Consider the following 10749-nt stretch of genomic DNA (forward strand, 5'->3'; position numbering starts at 1 on the left):
AAGTCTTGGCCAGCCACTGTTGAATTTATTTGATAGGTCATTCTATAGACCCCGATGTCTTGGCCAGCTGCTGTTGAATTTATTTGATAGGTCATTCTATAGACCCGATGTCTTGGCCAGCTGCTGTTGAATTTATTTGATAGGTCATTCTATAGACCCCGATGTCTTGGCCAGCCGCTGTTGAATTTATTTGATAGGTCATTCTATAGACCCGATGTCTTGGCCAGCCGCTGTTGAATTTATTTGATAGGTCATTCTATAGACCCCGATGTCTTGGCCAGCCGCTGTTGAATTTATTTGATAGGTCATTCTATAGACCCCGATGTCTTGGCCAGCCGCTGTTGAATTTATTTGATAGGCCAATGTCAGCCAGATGAGTTGATCTTGGACCTCATCATGTGAGGAAATAGCGTGATTGATGTTTTTGTCCATTCTTTGTGTGAACATATTTCTTACCATAAGCAGTTTCACTTTTTTAAGCATTAATAATACCCATGTGTTTGAATAAAGAATTCACAATTTAGTTTGATAATATCCATCAGTTGGAATAAAGCAATCACACTTTGTTCAGATTGTTGATAATACTGTTATGTACATTTGAGTTAATTTATATTTGAGTTAATTTAATCGTCTGTTCGTAAGTTTTAAATTTTTGTATTTTTAATTTTATTACATGTGAATGTAATGTAATTTTGTTTACTAGGAATTTTATATTTTCCAGAAAATTCAGTTTGACCTGAATCTTTTTATAAATACCTAATAATAGAAAAACTGTTTCTATTTCTTAGTTCCCAACCTTGATTCAGAAATCACTGAGACAAGTAAACAACTATTTATTTTAATTTTATTCTTGGGGTAAAATTATTGGTTTTTATCAAGGTCATACTAGGAGTATGTGACTTTTATATGTAAACAGCCTCTATTTTGCAATTCTGGGTTTTCCAAAATTGCACAGTAGTCAGGTTTTATACCTTTATCTATAGAGATATTTCTCAGTTGGGCTCTTTTCTTTACACTGAAAAGTGTCTGTTGTGGCAGTTTGGAGTTGTATGTTAATTTTTATTCAAAGTGTTTTTCCGGGGAAATAAATTATTTGTTAAATTTGTCAAAGCTTGTTTTTTTCACTCTTTTTTTGTTACTGTTTATTAGAGCCTAAACAAGTAACATAAGAATACCCTTGTGTTTGAATAAAGCATTCACACTTTATTTTAGTTTGTTGATAATGCCCTTATGATTGGTTGCTAAAATTTAATGACATTTAAATATTTTTATTTATTGTATTCTGATGGACTTTCCCATTGAACATCCTTAATATTTTTTAGTATGTTATCAATTGAAGCCTAATAGGGTATATTCTTTAATTATTTTGTTTGCAGTAAACCAGAATATGTTGAATATCTTGTCTTGTTTGGCTAAAAAAAAACAACATTTCAACCAGAAGTTGAGGGAAAATTAAATATTTGTGAAATCTATTTTTATAGTTTTTAACAATCATTATTTGTTATAGAACATTACAGTTTATAAACATATACCAAGAATTAAAATATTTGTTTGCCAGCTTGGCTTAAAAACTATTTTTCTCTTTTCAGCAATTTCGCATCCCAAGGGGCCAGTACTGATTGGGTTCAGTTTTAGGTCAAGCTTACAGGTGACATGGAACAGGAAGAAGATAATGTCATTAAGCTGCTTCATTCTTGATCTAGTTCTTGATAAATTATTCCTTTTCTGCATACAAGTAAATAGTAAACTCATTGATTGGACTGTAGAATGTCTAAATGAATTTGTTTATCACATTATTAGATTGATAATTTGTCTTTTCAGATCATTGCATAACTTTGATATTTCACTTTTAAAATATCATATTATGTCAAGTATGGTAAATGTACAAAGTCATGACATCAGAAAAGATATATATATATATAATGTTTGAAGCGTTTGATATTATCACACACTATTGCACTTTCTGTTTTAGTTAAATGAACTAAATTGATGTACCATATATGCTCACCTGTAATTAGGATCCAGCTACAAACTGTACAGACCCAGATCTGCTATTGCATAATGCACTAACACATCTGGGTATATGGAATTTGTCAGGCCTAATCAGTAGAACAAACAGTTTAGATCCTTGTCTACTGGTGCTTTTTGTGATAACAGATCAGGATCTGTACAGTATGCATCAGGACACAGTATGTGAGTAGATACGATACAATTTCATGCAATAATAGAATCGTATATTTGTTTTTTTCATATGCAATTTGTGAAAAACACATAATTATATGGTAATAATTATTATCAATTAATTATCATTTATTTCCAGTGAGACTCAGGAGTTCTTTTAAAAAAATATCAAATCTTAATATTGGTATATTGCTTAATGACCTTTTTCCTAGAAGTGGATAAAATTCATTACGTTAGTAATATTTAAGTAATATTCTAGTAATTATCAGTTGCATCCAGTAATTACCAGTTAAGACTGGTAATTTATTTTTTTGAAATAAGTAACATTTTATTACTTGCAAATTACTTATTAAATTCTTCTTATGGGCATATATAATGAAATTATATTTAATTTGGCCTCTGCAACAACATGTACTTTACTGACAGGTTGCCTGTTTGGTTCTCCCAGAAAAGACCATTCTATTACTAATTGCCACCCCTCCTCCACCTGCAACCCCTCCCACCAAAACGAAATGGTTGTGATGTTGGTCTATACAGTTTTCTGTTTTGGAGGGCTTCCACTCTATTAGAAACAGTAGTCCCTCTTTATGATCCTGTTCAGAGAAGTCATAAAACTGTATCATGATAGAGATGATGATATTCATTATAATAGTATTTGTTTGTTTTGGTCAGTGCATGGTGGATACATCAGTCCCACTTTTTGACTCGATTAAAGTGAGTCGTGCAACTGTTCCATGACATGATATAGGTGAGGATACCTCACACATGGTCTATTACAGTATTTGATTGTTTTGGTCAGTGTATGGTGGACACATTGGTACCTCTTCATGATGCAATTGAGGCATAAAACTGCACTGTGATACAGCTGAGGTCACTTTATGCTGGCATACTATTCATATGAGAAATAAAACTGTACTGTGATACAGCTGAGGTCACTTTATGCTGGGATGCTATTCATATGAGACATAAAACTGTACTGTGATACAGCTGAGGTCACTTTATGCTGGGATACTATTCATATGAGACATAAAACTGTACTGTAATACAGCTGAGGTCACTTTATGTTGGGATACTATTCATATGAGAAATAAAACTGTACTGTGATACAGCTGAGGTCACTTTATGTTGGGATACTATTCATATGAGACATCAAGCTTAACCATGATAAAGGTGAGATTATCATATTTTGGGATATTGTAGAGAGAGGCCTTAAAATTACCATAATCTAGATGAGGTCACCTTATACTAAAATAATACTCAGAGGAACTGTACAACTGTACTGGAATATAGGTGAGATCACCTTTTACTTGGTTACTATCCAAAGGAGCCATACAACTGTACTGGAATATAGGTAAGGTCACATTTTACTGGGATACTATCCAGTGGAGCCATAGAACTTTACCATGAAGTCACATTAGACATAAATTCTATTCTGTGGAGCCTTACAACTGTACTGGGATAAAGGTGAGGTCACCTTAATACTGGGATACTATTCAGAGGGAATTCTGTACTACAATTGTTGATGACTTTTTTTTTTAGGTTTATGTGACCTTTAGGTGGAGAAAATAAGAGAACCTATCAGAACACCACAACTTTGATTAATAATTTATTACGTTACACGTTACTAAACAGAAAATCAAACCTGGAAACATAGGAATGAAAGCAAATGTACTGCCACAGTGCTGTGATCAGATCTTTTGTAATTTCAAAAATTATATTTGTTAGTTTAAGTAAAAATGTAAACAATTTTACTTGAAATTAAAACAAAATAAAGGAAAATTATCAACCATAATCACGCACTTTATGGTTTTAATGTGAATATATGCTTTATTCCTTGGAAGTATGAAGTAAGATGAGTTCATTAAAAAAAATACATGTTTAGGTGTTTTTGGATTTGCAATATTGCATAATTTCCTGTACTTTAGTCAGCTCCAGTAGGTTTTCATTTTTTCTTGTGATAGCACTTGGTAAGAGTTTTGCTAGCATCAGTTTTAGACAAAGAGGTCAGAGTGACTGTTTATGATATCAAGGAGATATTGTTTAAATTGGAAATAGGTTGTAATCTCCCAGCAAGGTTGTTTTTTTGTTTTTTTTCTGTTGTTTTAAAAATGAAATATTTTATAATTTTACTATCACAGTTGACAGATATCTTTTGCCACCAGTTGAGCTGAGTAATCCAAATATGCGTTTGTCTCCATAACGTGGATGACTTAAATAGAAGGGAATAAAGTTTTCTAGATTTATGCACGTTTCTCAGAAAGTCTGAAAACCATCTTGAAAGGAAGTATTGAATGTTTGCTAGATTAAATTCTGTTCATTAAGTTGGAATAAACTGTTGTATTCTGTTTTATTTCAAGTAAATGAAAAGCTTGATGCTGCTGTTTCTTCAGGGGACCTAAAAATAGTTTCTGTAAATGCGAAAATATTTGTAAATGTTTGGCAGATGTTTGTTGGTTTGTAGGAATACCCAAATGTAAATAGCATGTACTCAAATATGCCATCCAATACGGTGACATTTTATCTCATCATATATTTAGAATTGAAATCAATAGGTTGGACAAACTGTGAAGAGTCTGGTTAGCTGGCATATAATATGATCACAAATCTGGGTCTGCCCTTTGGACGATGCATGATAAAGTATGGATAATCAAGGTTCGCTTGGTTGACCCACAGCTGCAGGTGGCGTCTGTCAATCATTTATTGCCCAGGTCTATTCTGGAACTAAATGGAGATTTAATAGCAAGTAATGACAGGTCTTGTAAATACTATACTCAAGATTGTATGCATTCATTTGATTTTTATTTTTTTTTGCATTATATTTTAAAAATTAGTAATTTTTGCAGTTCATCCAAGAACAGACCCTATGCCACAGATTTGAGCCAATTGCTGACAGATTCAGTCATGTGCTATGTGTGAGCCCTCCCTTACAAATTGGGTAATCAGACAAGAACATGCCCAGCCAAGTTAGGATTTTATTTATAATGTGTACATTTTCAAAACTTTATAACCTCACCAGTTTTGAACCAGTTTTCACAAAATATTCACAGTATAGTTATGGGTCTCATTCTGATTACTTAGAAATTTTTCAAAACAAAAAATGTTGATTTCAAAGAAATATCTAGATATATTGTTAAGTAGATTGAGCAATGTGTTTTTCGGTTAAGTGAAACACTACTGTATTCTATAAACATGCAACAACATGAACTAAGGGGTGAATATTGACGTTAATTTTTAATTGATTTTGTGCAGTTCTTTATAAATGTATATATCCTTGGCAGTTTTTATTTAATAAGTAATATGTGAACCATTCTACATTCCATTACAGATGCATGTCATGTGTGAATGGAATTTAGTTGTAATGGGAATAAAGACATCTTTTTTCTCATGTAAACATCAGTACCAAGTAGTACTTTATTGGTATTTATGTTTGCATATTCAGTTTGAAAGTTTATATCATTCCAGTTATAAGTTTAAAAAATAAAAATAAATTGTCAAGCCTTTGTAACGAGCATTGTGATTGGTTAAAGTCACATCATGTGATTCAGAAAATTAGTAATTGGTTCATAACATCAGAAAGGTTCTTGTTTGATTTGACATTATTTGCAAACAGTTTATAGCTTATAACTCTGGAGAATATATTTTTCATCCAACTTTAATCAGACTTGTAATATGGATTTATATCATCAAAGTCTTGAATGACATCAGTAATGAATGAGATCCACATGTACTAATGACATGATCCAGCATCTGACTTACCAAACTTGTTTCAACATGAGAGGCCATATTTATAATCTGATTTTGATCAGACTTGGAACATATGCTTATATCATCAAGATGTTGGACCAGTTTGATGCTGAGCAAGATTCACACGTGGTGATCTTGCATCTGATTGGTTGAGCTTGTCACATTTCTGGAAACCGTATTTGTGATTTAGTTTTGATTAAACTTGAAATAGGGGCTCATATCATTAAGATGTTGGATGGGTTTAATAATTAGTGAAATTATCCATATTATTGAGGTAATTTTGCATCTGTTAGGCTGAACTTGTTATTACATGGGAGATTAGATTTCTGATCCAGTTTTGATCAGACTTGGAAAATATGCCTTTAGCATTACAATCTCAGATAAGCTCAATAATGGGCAAGATCCACACATACTTGGATGTGTATTGGCTAAGCTTGTCACCAATCCGGAAGCCATAATTCTGTTCTGATTTTGATTTAGGCTTTATATCATCAAGAGCTTTGAGTTAGTACTTTCTGAGGTCCATGCATATTAATGATGCAATCTTGAATCTGATTGGCTTGTATCATGGAGGGCTTTCATGAATTCAGTACTTCCTGAGGTCCATGCATATTATTGATGCAATCTTGAATCTGATTGGCTTGTATCATTAAGAGCTTTCATGAATTCAGTACTTCCTGAGATCCACGCATAGTATTGATGCAATCTTGAATCTGATTGGCTTGTATCAAACGCTTTCAGGAATTCAGTACTTTCTGAGGTCCACGCATATTATTGATGCAATCTTGAATCTGATTGGCTTTTATCATCGAGGGCTTTCATGAATTCAGTACTTCCTGAGATCCACGCATAGTATTGATGCAGTCTTAAATCTGGTTGGCTTGTATCAAATGCTTTCAGGAATTCAGTACTTCCTGAGGACCATGCATATTATTGATGCAATCTTGAATCTGATTGGCTTGTATCAAAAGCTTTCATGAATTCAGTACTTCCTGAGATCCACGCATAGTATTGATGCAATCTTGAATCTGATTGGCTTGTATCAAACACTTTCAGGAATTCAGTACTTTCTGAGGTCCACGCATATTATTGATGCAATCTTGAATCTGATTGGCTTTTATCATCGAGGGCTTTCATGAATTCAGTACTTCCTGAGATCCACGCATAGTATTGATGCAATCTTGAATCTGGTTGGCTTGTATCAAAAGCTTTCATGAATTCAATACTTCCTGAGGTCCACGCCTATTAATGATGCAGTCTTGAATCTGATTGGCTGAACTTGTTACCACTCTTCAGAAGATATTTGTCATCCAATTTTGATCAGAATTGGAATGTTTGCTTATATTATCAAGATCTTGAAGAATTTCAATAATGAGTGAGATCCATGAATGAATGAAATCCATGAATGATAATGAGGTGAGCTAGCATGGGATTGACTGAGTTTGTTAACCACTTCGGAAACCATGCTTCTGATAACATTTTATTCAGACTTCTTAAATAGTCTTTATATTTCCAAGATTGTGGATGACTGATTATGAGCAAGATCTCTGCATATTAATGAGGTAAACTTGCATCTGATTGGCTGATCATGTTAGCATCCTGAAGACTGAACTCCAGTTGGATTTTGCTCCACCTTAAACTTATCTTATCATCGTCATAGACAGTTTGCATAATAAGCTCCGAGCATGTTAATGAGATACCTTGCATTTGATTGGCTGAAATTGTTACCTCTCTAGATCTAGAGACCATATTGCTAATTCAGTTTCCATCAAACTTGGTAAGTGGGTTTATATCATCAGCTTAGACTGAGTATGTAAAACCTTTTCTACAGTGGAACCTGTCTTGAAAGACCACCTCTTCTGCCAAAACATAATGGTCTCTCATGACAGGTGGTCTCTCATAACAGGTTATAACACTATATAATCTTTAAATCTGTACATGGAGAACCTGGTCTCAAGACAGGTGGTCTCTCATAGCAGTGGTCTCTCAAGACAGGTTTTACTGTATTATTCATTCCATATGAAGTTTTAATTAAAGTATTCTTTGTTGTTAAGTAATTTATAATTTTCTTGAAAATGGTACATTTTTATTAAATAAGGGTTCTTCTTAGGAGTCAGGATAGCTCAGTTGATGGTGCTTCCTTGGAGTGTCTTTGGGTGTCTTCACTTCATTTCTTCAGCATGATATAGCTAATAATGTATTAACAGCGCCATTACCCCATCCCAGCCCAAATGCATAGATTCTTTTATCAACTTTGGAATTAAGGGAACTAAAGCAATATTACAGGAATCTGAGTCCTATTTCAGAAAATTTATTTAATGCTTTAATTGTGATACTTGAAGGGGACATATTGTTCTACTACATTCTCTTCATACATTCATATGTCAATTTTAAGTCCAATTTAGCATAATAGAACAAGAACTACTAAATTTAGGGCAGGGACATTTTATGCCCTTTATTATGGTCATCAGTAGTTGAGCTATATACAGATGATCAGGCCAGAACTGCAGTTTTCAGTATTCTATGCTTGTTATAACTTTTGGGATTGAATACACATGCAAGCAAGATCAAATTGAGGTAGACAGTTGAAATTTGGTAGGATTATTTTCATTCATATGTAGATGACCTCATTAGATTTTCAGGCCAATCCATAGTTGTTTTTCATGGGGGGGGGGCTAGTTTAGAATTCCATTCATATTATACAGTTAAAAAATATTTGGGAGCATAAAAGAGGTGTTATGTAATAAATATAAAACCACATTAGTGTTTTTTTCCAAGGTGAAGGAGAGAATTAATTTGATATGGTGTGTAAATATGTCTCAGCCTGTTATCCACAGCGTATCCTTATGCTGTATCAAACTCTTTCTGTCTGCTGACATGGAATAAACACATATGTAGCTGTGTGTATATACCCAGTTTAGCTGTGCATAATGCCCATCCAGCAATGATCATAATAGACCCAGATCTCCCATTGTATAATGAGCCAGCAAGTAGAATAGGATCTACAGCACTGGATGGCTGAGTAGTCTAAAGCACACCTGTATCAATCACTGCCATCTCACCTATGGTATGTCTGGGCTCAGCCAGTGTATGTGAGAAATCTTGCCAGAAGCTCATGTGGGTCGTTGGGTCTTCCCTTGGTTTTCCCAGGTTCTTCCTCCATTAGTTCAACTGACTGCCATGTATCACCTAGTTTGTGCCAAAAGATGGCATTAAACTCACAATAACATCAACAGATCAGGATTCATACATTTCATTTGATATCATACAGTAAAATGGAGAATGTAGACCCAGATCTGCCAGCTCTTTATGCATTGGTAGATTTGGAACTATGCTATTCACAGTTGGGCTTGCATTATACAATGGATAGGGAACTAGTCTGAGTTTACTTTACTAATTAATAGTAACAGAAGTGGGCAGGGAACCAGTCTGAGAGTTAATATGGCTAACAGAAAGTGATATTTCATTGTGTTATATATTTGTAGATTTGTAAATAGGCTATGCACTTTAATTATATACTGTAATTAATCTTGTAATATAATGTTATCCTAGTGAGGATGTGTATATCTTCACATCTCTGGATATGCTGATTTATTGTCATTATAATGTGCAGTATAGCATTTTGATTGTATGTTACATCATATATGTCATGTAAATACATAATAAATGTTGAGATATCAGAAATGTATATGCTTTATTAGCATTCCGTGCCATAGACTAGAAGCCCTGATGGGATGGCGTTTTGTCCATTCCCCATTATCTGTCCATTGATTTGCAGATGTTTGTTATTGCTGCTCATCCTAAACTATTTGAGAGATTGCCATTCAACTTTACATGCGCATATTCATCAGAAGGTCTGTTAGGTCCTAAATGAAAATAGTGCCACTTGAACATTCAATATGGCCACCACAGCAGCGATCTTGAAAATCTTATTATTGCTACTCCTGAAGGATATTGGTTTGTTGTGATGTCTATTTGGTCATACATGGAAATGGTGCCGATCTGACTTCCGATATGGCCACTGGCCTTCTTGATAGTCTTGTTATCACCACTCCTCCTGAATAGAAAGTCATATCAAGATGAGGTTCTTGATAGCCTTGATAATCTTCTTATCACCACTTCTCGTGAATAGAAAGTCATATCAAGATGAGGCTCTTGATAGTCTTGATAATCTTGTTATCACCACTCCTCTGGAATAGAAAGTCATATCAAGATGAGGTTCTTGATAGTCTTGATAATCTTGTCATCACCACTACTCCTGAATAGAAAGTCATATCAAGATGAGGCTCTTGATAGTCTTGATAATCTTGTTATCACCACTCCTCCTGAATAGAAAGTCATATCAAGATGAGGTTCTTGATAGTATTGATAATCTTGTTATCACCACTCCTCCTGAATAGAAAGTCATATCAAGATGAGGCTGTTGATAGTCTTGATAATCTTGTTATCACCACTTCTCCTGAATAGAAAGTCATATGAAGATGAGGTTCTTGATTGTCTTAATAATCTTGTTATCACCACTCCTCCTGAATAGAAAGTCATATCAACATGAGGTTCTTGATAGTCTTGATAATCTTGTCATCACCACTCCTCCTGCATAGAAAGTCATATCAAGATGAGGTTTTTGATAGTCTTGATAATCTTGTCTTTACCACTACTCCTGAATAGAAAGTCATATGAAGATGAGGTTCTTGATTGTCTTGATGATCTTGTTATCACCACTCCTTCTGAATAGAAAGTCATATGAACATGAGGTTCTTGATAGTCTTGATAATCTTGTTATCACCACTCCTCTGGAATAGAAAGTCATATCAAGATGAGGTT

At 34.0% G+C, this 10749-nt stretch overlaps 1 protein-coding gene across 1 annotated transcript in view; it reads left to right on the forward strand.

The window, feature by feature from the left end:
* The window catches only part of LOC149771130 (adaptin ear-binding coat-associated protein 2-like), a 59940-nt gene extending 50329 nt beyond the window's left edge, over positions 1-9611 (forward strand). Inside the window, exon 7 of the mRNA XM_089948842.1 lies at positions 1590-9611. Coding sequence (XP_089804968.1) covers positions 1590-1635 — 46 coding nt within the window. The 3' untranslated portion in view covers positions 1636-9611. The remainder of the gene's footprint in view (positions 1-1589) is intronic.
* The last annotated feature ends 1138 nt before the right edge of the window (positions 9612-10749 follow it).

This window comes from Sinohyriopsis cumingii, unplaced genomic scaffold (genome assembly GCF_028554795.1).
Source record: "Sinohyriopsis cumingii isolate HCF-2022 unplaced genomic scaffold, ASM2855479v2 utg002115l, whole genome shotgun sequence".
NCBI classification, from domain to species: Eukaryota; Metazoa; Mollusca; class Bivalvia; order Unionida; family Unionidae; genus Sinohyriopsis; species Sinohyriopsis cumingii.